Raw genomic sequence first — 22591 nt, 5'->3', positions numbered from 1 at the left:
CTATAGACTGAATCTCCATAGACTGTATCTCTATAGACTGTATCTCCATCGACTACACCTCCATAGACTGTATCTCCATCGACTGTATCTCCATATACTGTATCTCCATAGACTGTATCTCCATAGACTGTATCTCCATAGACTGTATCTCCACAGACTGTATCTCCATCGACTGTATCTCTGTTCTGTCTTTACTTTACTGCACTCAGTTTGCAGTTCTGTTTTTTTCCTGAGCTTCTTAAACCTTTCTCAGGCTCCTGATTAATGATCTCTACACTCAGCTCTGCTTCTACAGACACAAACACATCTTCTACCATCTGAAATACAACACGTCTTTAATCATCCGATTTCATTCGATTACCGTTCAGTCATTACGTCATACTTCATCGTCGTTGGTGACTGACGTGCGTTAATGACTGAAGGGTTCCCTCAAGGGTTATAGGCTTCAACTAAACATAACAAAAACAGATTTACTAAAAGAAAACTAAAAATTTAAATATTTACTAAACTAAAAATAAAAATATTTAATAAAATAAAACAATTATTAAACTGAAAATAAAAATACAAATATTTACTAAAATAAAAATAATTACTTAAACTAAAAATAAAAATATTTAGTCAAATAAAACAATTATTAAAATAAAAATAAAAAATACAAATATTTAATAAAATAAAATAAATACTAAACTAAAAATAAAAAATACCTTCAAAATGTAATTTATTATTATACTTATTAATATGATTAATTCTTTTCGTAAAATAGAAAAAGGATAAAACATAAAACAGCCGAAATGTAAAATATAAAAAAATAAATAATGATAATGAAATAACATTTTAGGTTTTTACTCTGATAAAATATATATATATATATATATATATATATATATATATATATATATATATATATATATATATATATATATATATATATATATTTTTTTTTTTTTTTTTTTTTTTGATAATTTCACCATTTAACAAAACACTCTCAAAAACCTACACGGGTTCATGATGCAGCTCCTGTTGGCAGTTGAAAAAAAAAACATATTTATTAACAATTAAATGAAAATATGTTTTTATTTTATTTTACTTGTGTAGACATTTTGTGTGGAAAGTATGTAAAGATTTACTGTATTGAATTCATCAGGAAATGAATTAATGTTCAGTTACAGTAACAGATGATGTCGTCTGTGGCTTTTACACTCATGTGTATCGTTGTTGTAGAATCCAGTCGTTCATGTTCATTCATTCATTCATCTTCTACCGCTTATCCGAACTTCTTGGGTCACGGGGAGCCTGTGCCTATCTCAGGCGTCATCGGGCATCGAGGCAGGATACACCCTGGACGGAGTGCCAACCCATCACAGGGCACACACACACACTCATTCACACACACACTCACACACTATGGACAATTTTCCAGAGATGCCAATCAACCTACCATGCATGTCTTTGGACCAGGGGAGGAAACCGGAGTACCCGGAGGAAACCCCCGAGGCACGGGGAGAACATGCAAACTCCACACACACAAGGTGGAGGCGGGAATCGAACCCCCAACCCTGGTGGTGTGAGGTGAACGTGTTAACCACTAAGCGTCGTTCATGTTATTAAACAGAACAATTAAAGATTCGCAAGCTGACCGCAGAAAGATGCAAACAGGTGGGGATGTGGTAGCCTAGTGATTAAGTTGTTGGGCTACCAATCGGAAGGTTGTGAGTTCAATTCCTACGTCCACCAAGCTGCAATTGCTGAGTCCTTGAGCAAGGCCCTTAACCCTCAATTGCTCAGTTGTATAAAAAAACTAAGATAAAATGTAAGTTAACTCTGGACAAGGGCGTCTGGTAAATGCTGTAAATGTAAAATTTAAGTTAAGAAAACGTTTCACAGAGTCGTGAAAGATAAAAAATATTCATTCGTGTTACTGTGCAGCTGCTCGGGTTCGTTTATTTTATCAGGGAAACTAAACCTCGGAGTCTGTAATCTAACTAGGAGGAGAAGAAGAGAGCTTCCAGATCGCTCGGATGTTGAGATCTGTGATTAGGATGAAGTTTGTCTTATTGTAATTTAATCAGTTAAATAAATGTAAAATCAAGATGGAGACCTGCAGGTTGTGTCTGTCGACTCTCTTCGTCCTTGGCTGCGTTCATTTTTATTCTGTTCATGCTTTGCTTAAAGTCTCAGAATAAACCTGTCCTCAAACGTCCCGATAGTTTTAACTTAAAATAACGTTCAGGTTATGATGCAGTTATAATGCAGTTAAACCTGTTCGTGTGTCATTCTTCTGATATCTGGCTTCATAAATCATTACGTAACGCTAACACGCTCGTATAAATACGCACCGGTCGGTTAGATGTGTTTTTTGTTTTTAATTTGAAAAGAAATTAATCTTACGGAGAATAAAGTCACACGAGACAAAAAAAGAAAAAGGGATTGATTTCATCATTTCAGAAGTATTTGCCCCCTTATTGTAAAAGCTTTAGATTTGTTGTAGTGAATATGAGATGCAGAAGAAGCTGGAGACACCCAGAGCTCTGACAGGAGAAGAAGATCACAGGGAAACTATAGACAAGTAGACAAGATATTCCACAATACCATGGTTTGTTTATTTATTTATTTATTTATTTATTTATTTATTTATTTATTTATTTATTTATTTAATAGTATTCATTTTCACAATAAACAATAAACCTTCTCTGGTTTGATGAGACTAAAATAAACTGAGGTGAAGCTTTAAATTGAACGGAATCTCATCAAACTGACACATGGTGGTGGTAGCGTCATGCCTTTGGATGTTTTTTTTATGAACAGGAACTGGTTCAGTTTGAAGGCAACATGGTGGGAGACAAAAAGAGGGCAAGTCTGCAAGAGACTTCATTGTACAACACTGTGCAGTTTGGGGAAACCATGGACTGTTGCTGATGTGACACGCTCACAACATCAGAAGAACATCAGACAATTTTCTGCTCCGCTGGTCCTACCATGTCTCAGGGTAAAAGGGAGGAACCCATCAAGACTCTTCTCTGTTCTGCACCGAGGTGGTGGAATGAACTTCACCTAGATGTCTGAACAGCTGAGTCACTGAACGTCTTCAAAAGACAAGTGAAGACCTTCATCTAACTGAAACACTTACAGTACTTTTAGGTTGATGGTCTCCTAAGTCTGTAACCTACAGAACTGGTGTTGGTTTGAATAATAGAGACTTCAGAGGAATGGAAGATGATAAAGAAATGAAAGATCCCTTTGTGTCACGAGAAATCTAATTGTTTTGCACCTTCAGATGTAAGACATAAACTTTCAATGTCTATAATGTGGCAAAGATCAAGAGGAGCGAATACTTATGCACAAGCCATGCAACAAAACCCAACAAAAGCTTGGTTCCTCATTAAAAAGACGCTTCAGCTGAATTTTTGATCGCTAACTGATTAGAAATGCGTTACAGGAAATAAAGATATCAAACAGTCGGGTGTTTTTTTTAGATAATCTGCAGCTTCCTGAGACACTTTTATTTTTGTGCAAGTCGCAGAAACTTATCTGTAAAAGGTTTTCAACGATCTGTGAAGAAAACGATGAGGGGAAACGATTCAGCAGATGTCTCAGACGCTTCGACACCTGGACCTCCTCGTGCACTTCCAGAGCACTTATTGAAAATGACAGCCCTTTTTGTCCAAAAGCCTGCGCTTCAAATTGTGGCTGTCGAGACTGAAATGGGTAATTATGGAGGGGAAAAAAACGGGTGGTGCTTTGTCTACAGCAACGATCCTACATCAGTAATGGTGAGCGTTTGTGGCAGGTCTGCCATGATGTGTGTGTTTGTGAAGATCCATCGATTCCATCCTGCTGCATTCATTCATCCTTCTCTTTCTCTCTCCTTTATCACGCACTCAGACCAGAAATACGAACATCTTCAGATGCCAAGATGTGCGATGTAATTACTGACAAATGGCTCATGGGTGGGGGCACGATGGCTTAGCGGTTAGCACGTTCGCCTCACACGTCCAGGGTTGGGGGTTCGATTCCCGCCTCCACCTTGTGTGTGTGGAGTTTGCATGTTCTCCCCGTGCCTCGGGGGTTTCCTCCGGGTACTCCGGTTTCCTCCCCCGGTCCAAAGACATGCATGGTAGGTTGATTGGCATCTCTGGAAAATTGTCCGTAGTGTGTGAGTGTGTGAGTGAATGAGAGTGTGTGTGTGCCCTGTGATGGGTTGGCACTCCGTCCAGGGTGTATCCTGCCTTGATGCCCGATGACGCCTGAGATAGGCACAGGCTCCCCGTGACCCGAGAAGTTCGGATAAGCGGTAGAAAATGAATGAATGAATGGCTCAGGGGTGTTTATTTTAATTTTTGTGCTGTTTTAAAATAAAACACTGCCTGTAGTGTTACACTGATGTGTAATCCATATTCTGAGCGATGACTGGCTTCAGGAACGAATCCAAAAACAACGAGAAATGTACACAAGGTGAAGAGAATCTCAGTTAGCCTGCATGATGAAATTCCCAGGCTGCACTACAACATACTGAAACATTAATTACACTGATAAATGGATCTCATCGTGTCAGTGAGCTCACACCTGGCCACAAAGCATGCGAGTACAGGTGAGGGATGTACCGGTGCACTGCCTTTTATCACATACAGTCAAGAAAGCTATTAAAAGAAGTGACATAAAGCTAGCTTTGTTTCGGTGCCGCTGGCCTCCGTGTCGTTCTCCTTCTTCTCGTCTCAACCTGATCGACACGGCTACGTACTGTACAGTAAACTGGAACTAAATTAAGCAGCAGTTTGTTATCTCTGCTTTAAGAACCGTGTGAGCTTCACAGTCGAAGCTTTTTATATTCTTTTCTTTTGCAGGTGTGAAAAAAACTCAGGAGGAACGGAGTCGATCGGGACAAAAACAGCATCATGACAGATTGGACAATTGGTGGTGTGTGTAAGAGTGGAGCAGAAGAATGGATGCTTTTAGCGAGTCACTGAGAAAATGTCTCGGATGAATAGAAAGAACAAAGAGGTGGAAAAATCACCTTTTTTGTACAAAAAAAAAGTTGAACAAAAAAATTAATAATCATCCAACATTTGCAGGATAGATCATTTAATTTTTATTTAAAAATATATCCATTTGCTCTGCATTCACTTCAGTATCTGTGAATAAATGAATGTTCTCTCAAGGTGAAATGTATGACATTAATATATACACAATACACAACAACCTGCATCATCCTGTCTAACTTCTAACAATCATTTACATACATTACATGTCAGAGCTGGGGGGCACGGTGGCTTAGCGGTTAGCACGTTTGCCTTACACCTTCGGGGTTGGGGGTTCGATTCCTGCTTCCGCCTTGTGTGTGTGGAGTTTGCATGTTCTCCCCGTGCCTCGGGGGTTTCCTCCGGGTACTCCGGTTTCCTCCCCCGGTCCAAAGACATGCATGGTAGGTTGATTGGCACCTCTGGAAAATTGTCCGTAGTGTGTGAGTGTGTGTGAGTAAATGAGAGTGTGTGTGTGTGCCCTGTGATGGGTTGGCACTCCGTCCAGGGTGTATCCTGCCTCGATGTCCGATGACGCCTGAGATAGACACAGGCTCCCCGTGACCCGAGAAGTTCGGATAAGCGGTAGGAAATGAATGAATGTCAGAGCTGGGTTTCAGGTAATTATTTATTTGTCAGTTGTTGTTTTTTATCATTTTGTTTTGGCACAAAAGCAAACAGTGAGACAGAAGGATGCTAATTAGTGGTCATTAATTACATGACTTTTATCCCTGTGTAAAGTTAATCATAAAAACTGCAGCTGATCCCATCAGAGGTGAAAAAACGTCTGTGTTTTTTTAGAGAAACACTGCCATCGTGTGGATATTATGTGTAATAATTCATTGAGACTAAAGGAAAAAATGATACTAGCTGTAAAACAATCAAGAATTGGAAAAGGGAGACAATCTTTTTTCGCTTTCATGGTCACACATTTCTGATGTTTTTGAGGCCTTGTTTCAGATGACATTGTATATTCTTTAGCCTCACGAGGTGTGAAAACTACAGCACTGGCAACCCTGTTATTAATTGTCCTTCCCCGGAAATGTTCATGTTATATTTACATGAGCATATTTACATCGATGCAATCCAAATGGCACTAAATATTTAGTCCTAGAGGAATCAGATCGATGAATGATTATCACTTGTAATTCCTGGTTTGTCCACTAGGTGCAGTGCTATGAGTATGTATGTGCTCCTATGTGCTGTATGTGCTCCTAAGGTCATGCTCTTATATATAATTTAAAACATTTTTTACCGACTGTATCTTACCATCACGGTTCATTCTATAATGTGGGAGTCGTTTTATTCACATGCTAAGTGTTTATTCTCTAGAGTTGGAGTGTGAATCAGAATCAGAATCAGGTTTATTGGCCAAGTGTGTTGATGTTGACACACACAAGGAATTTGGTTCCAGCTGTTTTGTGACTCTCAAAAGTACACACATAAATAACACTATACTATACAATACACACATAAATAACACTATACTATACAATACACACATAAATAACACTATACTATACAATACATACATAAATAACACTATACTATACAATACACACATAAATAACACTATACTATACAATACACACATAAATAACACTATACTATACAATACACACATAAATAACACTATACTATACAATACACACATAAATAACACTATACTATACACACATAAATAACACTATACTATACAATACACACATAAATAACACTATACTATACAATACACACATAAATAACACTATACTATACACACATAAATAACACTATACTATACACACATAAATAACACTATACTATACAATACACACATAAATAACACTATACTATACACACATAAATAACACTATACAATACACACATAAATAACACTATACTATACACACATAAATAACACTATACTATACAATACACACATAAATAACACTATACTATACAATACACACATAAATAACACTATACTATACAATACACACATAAATAACACTATACTATACAATACACACATAAATAACACTATACTATACAATACACACATAAATAACACTATACAATACACACATAAATAACACTATACAATACACATATAAATAACACTATACTATACAATACACACATAAATAACACTATACTATACAATACACACATAAATAACACTATACACTACACACATAAATAACACTATACTATACAATACACACATAAATAACACTATACAATACACATATAAATAACACTATACTATACAATACACACATAAATAACATTATACTATACAATACACACATAAATAACACTATACTATACAATACACACATAAATAACACTATACACTACACACATAAATAACACTATACTATACAATACACACATAAATAACACTATACACTACACACATAAATAACACTATACTATACAATACACACATAAATAACACTATACTATACAATACAGACAATGTGAGACAATACAGACGATGTGAGACAAAGACAATGTGAGACAATACAGACGATGTGAGACAATACAGACGACGTGAGACAATAAAGACGATGTGAGACAATATAAACAGTACGAGTATTAAATATAAATACAGAATGTATGACAGAACAGTTATGTACATAAAGTGTGAGAGTGTAAATAATATTGCGCAATATTATTTTGTACACTATACAGAAGCAGTAGTGTGTAATATATACAGACGATGTGATGACTGACAGTCCTGATAATGCAGCACTTATAGATATGAAGCAGGGAACATAATTATGGTGAGATGTTAATCAGTGTGATTGTCTGGGGTAAGTAACTGTTCCTGTGTCTGGGAGTTTTAATGCTTCCTTCCTACATTCTGTCACTCCTAACCTCCCAGAGCTGTAAGCATAGTGTTAATTGAACCTTGATGGTGTTATTTCAACACTTTAGACATTAATTCAGACCCCATGTGAAAACACCTTAATGGATGGAGATGAATGTACAGATAACTCAAACAGAGGTCCGTGTTGAGAAGATACAGTAAGCATCTCAGAACACACGGCATGTTGAATCACGAGGTGGACAGCAGAAGAAAACCAGGTCAGGTTCCTCTCCGATCAGACAAGCACAGGAAACCTGATGATGCACTGTGACCTCAGGCTGCATAATGAATCCTCGAATCACCCAATCTGGCAACAACAACCACACACCAAGATCTCCATTTAGTAGATTTTTTTTTTTTAAATCATCGATATGGATGTTTCCTGATACGTGAATCTGCAGTTGATTTGAATTGAATTAAATACTGAATAGGTAAAGTGTTAAATGTAAAATGTTAAGAAGTTAGTGTTTTTATTATATTTTTTATTATTTTAGGGTCAGTCGTGTCAATAAAGGTGTAATACCAGACAAATCCAGAGGGTGGAAGTTGTTCACTAGTTTTGTTAAGGCTCGGTGTAGGGCAGGTGAAGCTGAGAGGGGCAGAAAACATTCTTTGTTCATTTTTCCACACGTCTACTAAACACGGGGAAGTGTCGCTGCTTAAAGCTTTTAAATGTGAATGTAGAAGCTCAGGAATGTGTCACCACCATCATCATCATCATCATCATCATCACCTTCATCATCCTCTTCATCACCACTAACACGGGACGGTGAGGACGGCAGTGAGCAAGTAGAGGAGCTCGAAACTCCGTGTAGAAGAGATGATGTGAGTCTGACCGAGAACCGCTGCACAACAGCTGGCTGCTGTCCAACACAAGCGCCTCCTGAAGCCGTCTGTGCGCGAAGGAAACACCCATCTGCATCCTGTCCGAGTCCGAGTCTGTCCGAATCTGTCCGAGTCGGAGTCTACCCGAGTCCGAGTCTGTCCGAGTCTGTCTGATTCATCTCATCCAGCAGCTGCTCTTGGGACAGAGAGGAGTTGGACATCAGACATCAGACCGTGTGCTGAGAGACGTGGAGCTGTTCGTTTTCCCTTCATTTAATACATCATGCTGGAGTGCTGAATGAGAAGACACTTATCACCATGAGCATGAACGGTAGGAAGGATTACAGTAATAATAATAATAATAATAATAATAATAATAATAATAATAATAATAATAATAATAATAATCTGTAGTGCACTTCTCCAACAGCTTCGTATTCACAACCCAATGTTCATACAGAATGTTGCTCGATTATTTAATCTAAGTCTGATACGATTTCGATTTCTCCAATTTCACAAGCTACGATTCGATATTCGACGATACCGCGGATTCTGTTACGATACGAAACGAAACGAAACCTTTACCATTTTGTTTCGGAGTCTGGTTTCATTCTGTAGAATACGGTTGAATTATTTGGACATCAGTTTATGATTGTTGTTTAACGATCGAGTCATTTTTTTTTGGCGTTAGTTGTGGGAGTGGGAGAACTGTAGTGAGTTGGTTCAGAATGAATGACAGTTCAGTGGTTATTTAAGTGATCTGGGTAATAAGAATTAATTTAACAGTGTAGATATTTGTTAGAGTTTTTTAGGTCTTGCTGCAGCAGTTTTTTTTGTTGTTGTTATATCTGATACACGACTGACTCGATTTTAATTAAGTGTCTGATGTTATTAGCCGACATCGGTCCGTTAAAGCTCTGAGATTCCTATGGTCAAAAATCTAAGATACGCATTCGTAATGTGTGTCGACTCTGTTCCTCGTGTGTCGTTTAGTTACTGTGGAAAAACATCTAACTTCATAGGAGTTGATCCACATCAGTCTGCTGCAAAAGAGTACTTTTTTTATAATATAAAAAAACCTGAGGGGAACACGGTGGCTTAGTGGTTAGCACATTTGCCACACACCTCCAGGTTTGGGGGTTCGATTCCCGTTTCCACCTTGTGTGTGTGGAGTTTGCATGTTCTCCCCGTGCTTCGGGGTTTTCCTCCGGCTACTCCGGTTTCCTCCCCCGGTCCAAAGACATGCATGGTAGGTTGATTGGCATCTCTGGAAAATTGTCCGTAGTGTGTGTGTGTGTGTGTGTGTGTGTGTGTGTGTGTGTGTGTGTGTGTGTGTGTGTGTGTGAGAGTGAATGAGAGTGTGTGTGTGCCCTGTGATGGGTTGGCACTCCATCCAGGGTGTATCCTGCCTCAATGCCCGATGAACGATGAAGCGGTAGAAAATGAATGAATGAATAAAAAAACCTGCCTCGTCTTCCTACCGTGTGTCCAGGATTATCAGGTCCTCTGGAACCATCATCAGGATAAATGTTACGCATTCTGAAATGCTTTTCTGCTCACCACGGTTGTACAGAGTGTTTATTTGAAGCACCAGTCCGTAATGTTTTTTTGTTTGTTTTTTTTACCATATTGTGCTGTAGCTGCTGTGTGTGGAACCTCAAGACGTTTCTTTAAAATCATTCTAATGTTTGATGTGAACACGACGAAACCGCTGACCCGTGTTTGCATGAGTTTATGCATCGAGCTGCTGCGACGTGACCGGATAATTGGATTCAGGCGGGTCTGATAAGCTCAGATATCTAATGTTACGTATCAGAGATATATACAGTGTCTGTGACTTAGTTCGTGACTTATAGATACGTCATACAAGACATTACACAATGTTGTGTTGCAAACCTTCTGCACAGTTCTGTTCCAGTACTAATCTAACTATGAATAGATATGATGGATAGACAGAAATGATGGAACTGGGGCTCGACATGACACGGTGTCTTAGACGTGGTGTATGGAAGTAAAAAAGAACAAACGTCCCTTATGTCATTTTATTGATCTGAAAGCTAAATAAATCTCGTGCCTGGTTGTGAGTGCTTATGTTTTTGGGGGGTTTTTTGCCTGAGATAAATCTGTCTAAAACTCTTTAAAAAATCCAAGTCATAAAAATATTCTTTTTGATGTTGAAGCTGAAGTTTTGAATTTCTTCACTCCTCATGTGGACCAGATGTGAGCAGGACTCTGATATCCCAGGCAGCAGTTATTGTTGTGTAGAAACTGTACCTCAAGATTGCTAAGCTCTAATTACTGTAGGTGATTAATTAGTGGATCAGGAGGAATTATGTCTTTCCTAAATGAACGATCTAAACGAATCCTTCTAACCGGTGAAAAATTCCACACCATGTCGGATCAGCTCTGGTCGTCAGTTCGATCCTGAGTTTCTCTGTCTGTTAGTTCAGCAGACACGATGTCGGAGTCGATCGACACTACTTTAGCCGCAGGCCACGTTCTCTGCTCCTTTCCTGTTCCACAGAATTCCAGATGTTCAGCAGGCACCACTGGAAGGCGTAGTGTACTTTTCTAAGAGCGGTTTATTTAACGCTCTTCAAACATCTTGGTCTGATTAGCGGCTATCGCCGTAAACACTCTACTTGAAATACAGAATAGGTTTCAAAGAGCTCGGAAAAAGAAGTTTAACGATTCTGACGTTTGATGTGAACATCATCTGAAACGTGTGTCTGCAGGATTTTATGCATCGTGTGGCACGTGGCAGCGGCAGCACGAGGCAACAGATCACGCAGATTTCACACAGGTTTCAGATCATCTTCACATCAGACATCAGAACGGGGATCGCGGTGAATCTGACTGCGCTGTGGTTCAGCTGTTGGCACCAGACAGGAAGGTTTGAGTATTTCAGAAATATCTGGAAATGTTCTCCTTTCGAAACAGTACTGTTTCATTGAGAAAGCTGGAAGTGATAAACGTTAAGCCTGGAATATTCTTCTCTTACACGCTTTAAGCCACGAATGGGATTATAGTAGTGATTTTGTTATGTCAGTGATGGATGGATGAGCAGAAATACAGCTCTTCTTTCAGTTAAGTGCTGAGGTCACGAGGAAACACAGGCACAGCTCCGTGGGCTTCGGTACAGATGCATGTGATGCCTTGCATTCTCTCATTAAGCTGAACAAATTGCTGACAACAGGAACGTTGCAAATACGTGCGAATTAGGATATATGTTAATAATGCTTACTATGCTGATACTGTATGTGTCCTGTGTGTGTGTGTGTAAGGAGTGTGATAAACAACAGGAGCTTAAACACAGCTTCGGAGCTGGCTAGCGTCCAGAGCATTCAGATCAGGAGATGAGGGAAAAAACCTGCTGAAAGAGGGAATTTTATTATCAGCCAAGCAACCAAGGTTACTACAACCCTCTGAGCAGACGTGAGCAGCCGAGCAGCTCGCGCCCCCGCATACGCTTTTCTATTTACACACATTTCGTAATACAACTTGCTTTTAGATCTGAAGATTAAATTCACGGCATGGAAGATTTTATACTATATTAAAAATATCAGTTATATATCATTCACATTGTCCTGAGTGAAAACTCCAAATAGGACAGAAAAATACAGATGAACAGATATTAAAATAAAACCCATGAAAGTAGAACTGAGAACTAAGGCTTGGACGTTACAGGACAAACGGACAATAAGAAACCGCATGGACTCAAAGTCGAGACACGGAACAGGTGAAAACAATCAGGTAACGATCCACCGACAGGAGATGGAGCTAGAATAGAAATAGCACACAGCAGAAATCCGCTGTGAATCAGAAACACAATATAAAATATAGGCATCTTAGGGTTTTTTTACACCTGGTCACTTCCTGCGTGTTCTGTGATCCGATATCTACCCGACGGTAAAAAGACCAGGTCTAAATGCCCTCCGAAACGTTTTGGAGACGGATATAAACCCGATGGTACAAACCCCTTCAGGAGGAGGTCTGGGGCGCGTTTCAGATGAAACTGGACAGGTGTAAATGAATGTGGTTGTTCAAGCCACATACGTCAGCGCTAAACTCCTCCCAAACGGAAGTACGTCACTCGCAGGTGATCTTTCACCCAGGCGTCTCGTCGGGGCTTAAAACGCGCTGCTGCCGCCAGCGAAAACGCAGCAAACAGTAAACGCTGTTTTTTGTAGCATAAACGTCGTAACCGTTTTTTTTCGTCTTCTTTTTGATCGCGTTCTGAAAACCGCGTACACCAAAGTGTGTTCTGTTCCAATTACCCCGGAAATGAGGGCAAATATATTAGCATTTTGGGCGGGAGTAGAAAGATCGGATCGATATCCGATTCGCCGAGACGCGTTTATGTAGCCTGATGTAAATGGGACAGTTTTAACAGATCAGATAGCTATCGGATCAGAGACAACACACGAAGTGACCGGGTGTAAAAAGACACTTTCATGCTCTGAGCTTCCTAGTGGTTCTGGTGTGTCCAGGTTCCACAGGTTGAGCGCGATGATGAACTCACGTGACATTGAGGAACGGTACAAGTTCAGAGGGTTCATAGTTTTCTGTTTGTTGTTTGACTTTGAAACCATTTCTAATTCCCGACAGCGCTTTGGAGTTTTCAGCGGCAGATCAGATTTAATGGATCCTTTTAACTCGTAATGAAAATTATAAAATGAAAACTAAAAAAAAAACAGCTTGCTGCATTTTCACACTTCCTCTCAAGTGCTAATGAACAAAGCGTCAGTAAACCAGCTGTAGTTTTTACAGCTTGACGCCCTCGAGACCGTTGTATAAACAAGTGGGGAAAACGTGTCACTCTCGTTACACACGTCCTGAAGGATGAGACGTTCGCCCGTGTGTGAGTGACCGTGACGTGTCACACTCAGTAACGTCAGGCAGCGCAATCTGTGATGGCAGACACGATGGAGATGATAGAGTGAGTTTAACCCCGGGCTGATGGAGAGCGAGCACGTTACCTCTCAGATATTAGAGAATAAAAATACGGCAAACAAAAAAACTCCTGGAAATTTTTCGTGTTAGAATCTTTTTATAGTTTTTTGCTTGTAAAGAAAGACTTCTGTTGTACCGTCAGAACACGAGCACATCCAGTACACGTCTTAAATTCCAGCACAAAAACAATTTGTTCAGTTTTTTTTTAAAAATCCAACTTTACAGATCTGACAGAACAGATCCATTAAATCACTGAATGTCTGGAGGATTTACAGAACGTATGTAAATGTTTGGTTCATCATACGGACAGACTTTACGAGGCGCCGTCACAGAGATACTTTATGGCGTGGTGATTACAGCAGGACACGGCGTATATCGTATATATATAATGTCTGTGTCACGATATAATTCGGTTCTGGGATCATTTTCAGGGCCGATTTTAAAGTATGAAGATACAGATGGCGTACATTACATACCTGAAAAAACAACACATATTTTATTTATTAATTTATTTATCTATCTATCTATCTATCTATCTATCTATCTATCTATCTATCTATCTATTTATTTATTTATTTATTGTAAAAGATATTTATTCATTCATTCATTCATTCATTTACTACCGCTTATCCGAACTTCTCGGGTCACGGGGAGCCTGTGCCTATCTCAGGCGTCATCGGGCATCGAGGCAGGATACACCCTGGACGGAGTGCCAACCCATCACAGGGCACACACACTCTCATTCACTCACACACGACGGACAATTTCCCAGAGATGCCAATCAACCTACCATGCATGTCTTTGGACCGGGGGAGGAAACCGGAGTACCCGGAGGAAACCCCCGAGGCACGGGGAGAACATGCAAACTCCACACACACAAGGTGGAGGTGGGAATCGAACCCCCAACCCTGGAGGTGTGAGGCGAACGTGCTAACCACTAAGCCACCGTGCCCCCCCCCCCAAGATATTTATTTCTCCAACAAAATAAGAATTAAACCTTTCTGAATAAACTTTTCAGTATTGCAATAACTAAAACGTTTCATCAAAGCTAAATGAATCCAGCTCTCAGCTCGGTGTGGTTTCTGTACCAGGAGCACACAGTAAATTACATTCAGGAAGTTTACTGATGCACTTTCTGGACTCTAAATCTTAGGACATGTGCTGAGTAATGCTCTAACGTATTGCCCTGTTACACTATCTGGACTTGTTTTATTAATAGCTTGCTTAAGGAAAGAGGAAATTGCTTGTGGCTGTGAGGCTCTGAGTGCCTGCTGCAAAGCTGTACATCAGAAGAACCGAGCTGGAAGACAGAACCGCTCCTCACAAGACCTGGCAAGGTTCCTGATGCTGTCTGCGCGGGTGTCGTCAGCTCCGTCGGCTCATCATTGGTCTCTGTCTGTGACGTTGCCATGGTGTTTTATGGACCTTCTGCGGCTTACCTAGCAACACCAATCGGGACGCAGGAATCCGTGAAAGAAAATACAGACGGAAGCCGGCGGTTCCGGAAGGTGCCACCCTGGAGCCTGGCGCTAGTTCTGTGCCCAGATGGCATAAAACCGGCAGAAGCAGAGACAACGCAGCCAAGCCACACTGAAAGCCACCTGGGATGTGTTTGTGTGTAAAGAAGATTATGGGACGCGAGAGGCGCTTTAAGGACAAGGAGTTTATACTCGTATTTACCGTCATTCCTCTCACCCTAGACACCAACCTTTTATGTATACAGTATTTATAACAATCTACGTCCTCGACTCACAAACTACACAGCAAACCTACCGGAAACCAAAAGACAGAAATAATGATCATATTTACTCTGATTACAGTCCTACGCAGCCGCAAAATATATAAAGCGACTCGGTTAAATAGTACCTTCGCTAAATTACACTTTTGTTGTGCCACCGAGTTTGTGCATGACGCCATCTTGGATGAAATCCCCGAGACAAACATGCTATTATCTCGTGTGGGATGAGTTTAGTGTGGGAGGAGTTTCTTCCTTCCAGTAGCTGTCTAATAATAGACTTTAAGGCTGTTACTACTTTTATTGTACTGAACTATTGCACTCTTATCAAAACTCTCTAGTAGTCTGCTCCACCATTGTATCGTTAGAGAACTGCGTCCTAAATAACACACTGTTACACACTCACACTGCACACGCTAGGCGTCTAGCCTAGTATGAATGTTAGAAGGGTCGAAACGTCTCAGTGGCAAATGACAACGTCAAACGCAAGTAGAAGCCAAATTTCTTTCATTGTAAAATTACTGAAGTGCTGCCACTGAGATTTCTTCCCTAAATATTAGGTAACACATCTGAGAATCGTTTTACAATATTATACAGATTGTTCCTTTTTCTTCATTAAACATTCATTCATTCATTCATTCATTCATTTCCTACCGCTTATCCGAACTTCTCGGGTCACGGGGAGCCTGTGCCTATCTCAGGCGTCATCGGGCATTGAAGCAGGATACACCCTGGACGGAGTGCCAACCCATCGCAGGGCACACACACACTCTCATTCACTCACACACTCACACACTACTGACAATTTTCCAGAGATGCCAATCAACCTACCATGCATGTCTTTGGACCAGGGGAGGAAACCGGAGTACCTGGAGGAAACCCCCGAGGCACGGGGAGAACATGCAAACTCCACACACACAAGGCGGAGGCGGGAATCGAACCCCCGACCCTGGAGGTGTGAGGCAAACGTGCTAACCACTAAGCCACCGTGTGCTCCCCCTTTCGTTAAACATAACTTTTTAAAAGAAGTTTTACTTTAAATGAAGCACACACCCTATTACTATCTCCCTGTTGCTATAGAAACACTAATATATTAGAACCAGAGCATTACCCTGAACCTGTTATTTATATTAAAGCAGGAGCTAATGTTACATTTACAGCATTTAGCAGACACACTTATCCAGAGTGACACATTTTTATCTCATTTTTATACAACTGAGCAATTGAGGGTTAAGGGCCTTGTTCAGGGGCCCTGCAGTGGCATCTTGGTGGATGTGGGAATCAAACTCACAACCTTCCGATTGATAGATTGGTACATTTAGCAGACTAACGTTCTGTAAGTTTTTATACAGTATAAATTCTCACAACGTTCATCAGCGTACAGTTTCCCGAAATAAAAGCCGTGTGTTTAGAGGAATCTAAAGCGATGAGGCAGAAACTATAAACTCGACCTGTCTCTTCCAGTCTAAACCCACAATTAGCTGCACACTCTCCCATTAGGCCTGTCTTAATACTAATGTTCAATCCACTGGCAGGAAGTCGGTACGAGGGAGCGGCTTATAAAAGGGCAACGGATCGACATAATAGTCAAAAGCTCCATAACTTTTTCAACCGGACCCGTGCTTATATCCTGAAGCACAAACACAACACGACTTTCTCAGTTTTGTCTTCTTTATTTTTTCCATATTTTCTTTGGGAAATTCCATCTGCCAATTCCCACCAATCAGGGAGCTCCTCGCTAGGAAATGTACATATTATATATACAAATATACATATTAGATATGTATATTTAAACTGCACATACAATTTCGTCTTCACTGCATATGCCATCCTGTTACACTGTGGAGCTTCTGTCACTAAAACAAATTCCTCGCATGTGAAAACGGACCTGGCAATAAAGCTGATTCTGATTCTGATTCTGATATGACAGCTAGAAACCGTAAAAGGGCTAGACGTCCTCTACCTCGTACGCTAGCAGGCGGACGTGAACGATTGGCCGATGACGCAGTGATTGACAGGAGAAAGAGATGATGCCCTACCCACACAGAGATCACAGACAGTTTTGTATATGCTTTTGGACTTTTTCAGAACATCGAGCATTGGCTAGGATAAATCTCACACAATACACACACACACACACACACACTTAGCATACACTTTTATCCAGAGTGACTTACATTTTTCTTATTTCAGATTATACACCTGAGCAATTGAGGGTTAAGGGCCTTGCTCAGGGGCCCTGCAGTGGCAACTTGGTGGACCTGGGATTCAAACCAATGACCTTCCAATCAGTAGTCGAGCGCCTTAACCACTGAGCTACCACACTTTTTGACATATTTCTGCCTCCATTCGGACAGGTTTATATGCAGGTGATAATATTTTGCGTTGTGGTAAAAATCTTGGCTGTCGTGTTCATCTTTCTGGTTCTGTGTTCTTGTGTGGAAAAAGTGAGATTTTCAGAACAATTTTCTTTTGTTGTTTGGATGTTGGCAGTCGACGGTGAAGATGGATGCCACCCACTCTTGCCTGACCTTTATTCGCTTTATGCTTGGTTGTTTGAGTGCGAGTGCTGTACGGATTCTGCGTTTCGTTTTCACTGCCAGTTAGAAGAGAATTTCACGGGTTCACATCAGGACACTCGTTATATACAGCCATCTCATCTCAGTGCTGATTAAACGGCTGTCGATGATGAAGTGGTCTGCGGTTCCTCCTGATCTTTTGTAAACGTCGTTAGTTGGAAACCGCAACCTGCTTTTCAAATAAGTTCTGTATAAAAGCTCATGCCTCATACTCACTCTGCTACCTTACTATCTTTCATGGAGTTCTTCATGGTGTGGGTTCTACAAGGCTCCGTATTGACATGATTGCATCATATAATAGTTACTGTACAGGTTCATGTGCTGAATCTGTTGGATTCAGATGTTCACATGGATGATTTTGTGATGTTCTGAGTTATCATGCTAGATGCAGGGATTGTGGATATAAGGAGAAGCTTTGTCGACAACAATACTCTGTGATGCAGCTGGTATTAAGAGGCCCAACGTGTGACACAAAAACATTCCTTACACCTTTACACCACCACCACCACCACAACCACAAGGCTGGAATGTTCAGACAAGGCAGGTTGGATTTATGGACTCATGGTGATGATGCCAAATTCTCTTCTAACATCTGCAGAATCTGGATTCCTCATATACTGTAGCCTCAGATCTTTGTTCTTGGCTCACAGGAGTTGAGCCTGATGTCGTCTTCTGCTGTTGTAGCTGACGCCCTCATGTTTTATGCCTCTGATCTTGTTCACTTCTAACTTCCGTAAAAGGACCATGTTCTCCTCATGTTCACCTAATTCTTTCATTCATTCATTCACTACCGCTTGCTTATCCGAACTTCTCGGGTCACGGGGAGCCTGTGCCCATCTCAGGCGTCATCGGGCATCGAGGCAGGATACACCCTGGACGGAGTGCCAACCCATCACAGGGCACACACACACTCTCATTCACTCACACACTCACACACTACGGACAATTTTCCAGAGATGCCAATCAACCTACCCTGCATGTCTTTGGACCGAGGGAGGAAACCGGAGTACCCGGAGGAAACCCCCAAGGCACGGGGAGAACATGCAAAGTCCACACACACAAGGTGGAGGCGGGAACCGAACCCCCAACCCTGGAGGTGTGAGGTGAACGTGCTAACCACTAAGCCACCGTGCCCCCTCACCTAATTCTGAAGCTACTGTAGCAAATCTATTCGAATCCCAGAGCACCTACCGTAAAGCCGTTTCTGATTGACCAGCCTACGTCACTGCTGTCAGGCACCGCACTTCTCCTTTCAGCAGAGATTTTACAGACTCTTAATATTATGTTCAGCTCTGACTCACACAACACGTCTTGCTGGAACAAGCGCGAAAAAACGATGGAAAGAAATGTAAGAAAACTGCTCGGTAATTTAATATCCAGGTCAAATATCACTTGTTCGCTTCATGTCGCATTCAACTATAATGACCTCATATAATAATGACCGTAAAACTCATTACTTATTTATGCGTCTTGTGATCCTTCTATATTGCTGGTAAATCCGTGACTTTGCCCATGTTCGCTGGCCGGACTGTAAGGCTTTGTGTTTTGTTATTTTGATGTAGTGTATTGTTGCAGAACAGAGTGGCGCGTGTCGGCCTGTCAGCCTGCATTGTTGAAGAAACAATAGAATTACTGACACTGAGGACGGCTTCCAGCCAAAGCCGAGGAAGACAGAGTTAGAGCATTTAATCAGAGAAACTGGGTGTTAAATCATTAAACATTACATAACACAACAGTGAGAGCTTTCGCTAATGTTCACACTGATATTTCATGTTTGTTTTGTGTGTGAAATCCTGGTTTCTAATAATAATAGTATCTACAATACAGTTTTCCTGATATTTGTATGTATTGATTAATTTGAAGTTTCATTCATTTTCTACCGCTTTTTCTACACCCTGTAGGTGTGAGGTGAACATGCTAACCGCTAAGCCACCGTGCCCCCTTTGAGACTGCCCACTGCTCCGGGTGTGTGTTCACGGTGTGTGGGTGCACTTTGGATGGGTTAAACGCAGAGAACAAATTCTGAGTATGGGTCACCGTACTTCATCCTGCCTCGATGCCCGATGACGCCTGAGATAGGCACAGGCTCGAGAAGTTCGAATAAGCGGTAGAAAATGAATGAATGAATGATTGAATGAATAAATTTAAGTAAATGCTTTTGCTCCCTGGTGCATATTTTCCCTCCATATCTTCCTAGAGTCAGCCTCATCCAGCTGCTTCATACTGGTGACAGATGTGGCAAGATCACACATCTGCTGCAGCACATCTGGTGCCGCTTAAAGATGTTTCAACTTCAGTACCAGTAACTAGTTATCTTCTCTTCACTGGAGACATCTAAAGGGGTCTCCAGTGTGTTAATGCACAAAAAGTTGTTTTCAATAAATACCCAAAAACATCATTACCTTTTGCTCGAACTCTGGTCTAGAAAATCTTTGTTATTTCCCTGCAAATCCTCAGTTCCTGTTGAAGTAGCTTTTCAGACAAATCAGCAAGCTGTACTCGACTCCCAGACTCCAGACCCAAAGGAGGACAAGCAAATATGTCAATATTTATCACATTCTCAGAGATGTTTTCTTCTCTTCTTCACACAGGCCCATACCAGCACCCCAGCTACAGTGGAGGAAGTGGAGGCCACGGTCACGAGTCCATCTCCTGTTTCCGATGCCGTAACGTGTGTAAAGGAGAAGTGGTGCGCGTGCAGAACGTCCACTTTCACGTCAAGTGTTTTACCTGCCAGGGTACGGAGCGCTATTCTTTCTTTCTTCACCAAATCTTACTGAATATGTTGATAGATATCAGGACGCTTGTAGTCTCGTGTAGCACTAGAGCGACTGCCGCTGATCTGCTACACGAGTCCCTGAAAAAATGAGCTTTAATTATTCTCAGGACCTGTCATGTCAATGAATAAGTTCTGTACGGTTCTGTCGCTCTCGAGTCATGCATGAAATTCATTTTATCTTCGCAAACAAACAGCAAACAAAAATAAAACCTCTGTGAGTCACATAGCATGGTGTAAGGCTGGAAGACAGAATGCACCAAAACCATTTTGGCACCAAGACCGTTTTGGATCTAACCATAGATGGTTTCCAGCATCATCAACAGATGAAAGATGAAGAGCCGTAGATGAAATCTGTATCCGTGTGATTTCCGATGCTTTGCGATTGATCGAGTATACAGGTGTTCATTTTAAAGTGGCCAATGAGTGTGTATCTAAAGCAGCTAGATGGGGAAAGTCGTGGCCTAATGGTTAGAGAGTCTGACTCCTAACCCTAAGGTTGTGGGTTTGAGTCTCGGGCTGGCAATACCACGACTGAGGTGCCCTTGAGCAAGGCACCGAACCCCCCCCAACTGCTCCCTGGGCGCCGCAGCATAAATGGCTGCCCACTGCTCCGGGTGTGTGTTCTTTAAAAGGAAGTTGAAGCCGTTTTACGTCAAACGCATGTAAGGTCACGTGAACAAATTTTCTAAATCACACGATGTGGAATAGACGTTCGTAAGACGACTTGTCCGCCGTCTTGGATTTTTTTCTCTTCCTGCATCGGTGGCTGGTAGCTCCGCCTCTTTTTCCTGCTACATGATTAATGATTGGATCATCAGTTGGTGAAAACGTACAAAGGATTTGGATTCTGGGATCAGACGGTTTTGAGACTCAGACGGAAACACTGAGACGAACGACTTCTCCGAGCTCCGGTGTGTCTCTGAGTCTCCTGCTTACCCGAGTTGCTTATTCTTTGGGGTAAAAAGGCTGCTTTCGTTAGGGCCGGGTAATTACTTAAAGCTATTGATCCAGCTGTTTGAACAGCTGTACGATCTTTTGTCCTCTGTGAACGATCCTTTCAGGTTAAAAAAAAACCTGAAGAAATGAGCAATGGCGAATCACATTTGCATAACGCTGACCGGCCGCTGCTCGCCTTCCTTATTTATTAGCATCGTTAGAATTCTGTATGAAACCTGCCTTTAAATCAGCTCAAGCCAAGAGTTCATACATCATCATTCACTCGGTCCGGTGCCTCCGCAATGCACAAACGAACAGCTGTCTGGGGAAGACAGTACGCTATTGTCGTCTCGGTCGAGGACGAGGACGCCGACCCCGGTCCGAGTCGCAGAACGAGTCACTTCAGCATGCTGAGTTTAAACGACGGCGTTTAAGAGCTTTGTGCAGAATTCACAGCTATAAATTCACAATTGTTTGCACCAAATGCTTGGGAGGGTTGTTTCTCTCACTGTCTTATTGCCCCGAGGCTGCAGGACGAGACGTTAGCCAAAGTGACTCAAAGAGCTGAAGCAGGAGCAGAACGATATGTGATATGGGACTGATATGAGATACGATCACACAATTATGTCCGAAATCATGAGTCTCGATCATCATCACAATCCCACGAGGACTGATGTTCTGACCGCTCGTGTCTCATGACTGATATCTAATTAAACTTTGTCTTGTCTTATTTATTATTCATGCTCTAGATTGTGGGTCCAGTTCAGTTGACGCCAAAAAGGACGGATCGGTTTTCTGTAAGCTGAACTGAAGAAAGAATGAAGTTTTGTTTATCTTAATATTCCAGTCCTGAAGAGCAGAGCTGATTAAAATACTCTCTCTCTCTCTCTCTCTCTCTCTCTCTCTCTCTCT

The 22591-nt window shown here is 41.2% G+C and overlaps 1 protein-coding gene across 9 annotated transcripts in view; it reads left to right on the top strand.

Annotated features, from left to right (window-relative positions):
* The first annotated feature begins 8442 nt into the window (after window positions 1-8442).
* Window positions 8443-22591, top strand: part of LOC113647515 (actin-binding LIM protein 3-like) — a 59058-nt gene continuing 44909 nt past the window's right edge. For 3 of the 9 annotated variants that reach the window (XM_047805759.1, XM_047805766.1, XM_047805758.1), the window contains exon 1: window positions 19997-20702. In XM_047805759.1, coding sequence (XP_047661715.1) covers window positions 20504-20702 — 199 coding nt within the window. In that variant the 5' untranslated portion in view covers window positions 19997-20503. Of the gene's footprint in view, window positions 9029-19993; window positions 20703-22591 lie in introns of those variants that run through there. The other 6 variants (XM_047805762.1, XM_047805760.1, XM_047805761.1 and 3 more) reach the window with 5 other exon arrangements.

This window comes from Tachysurus fulvidraco, chromosome 21 (genome assembly GCF_022655615.1).
Source record: "Tachysurus fulvidraco isolate hzauxx_2018 chromosome 21, HZAU_PFXX_2.0, whole genome shotgun sequence".
Taxonomy (NCBI): Eukaryota; Metazoa; Chordata; class Actinopteri; order Siluriformes; family Bagridae; genus Tachysurus; species Tachysurus fulvidraco.
This window is presented reverse-complemented; position numbering and strand designations above follow the sequence as displayed.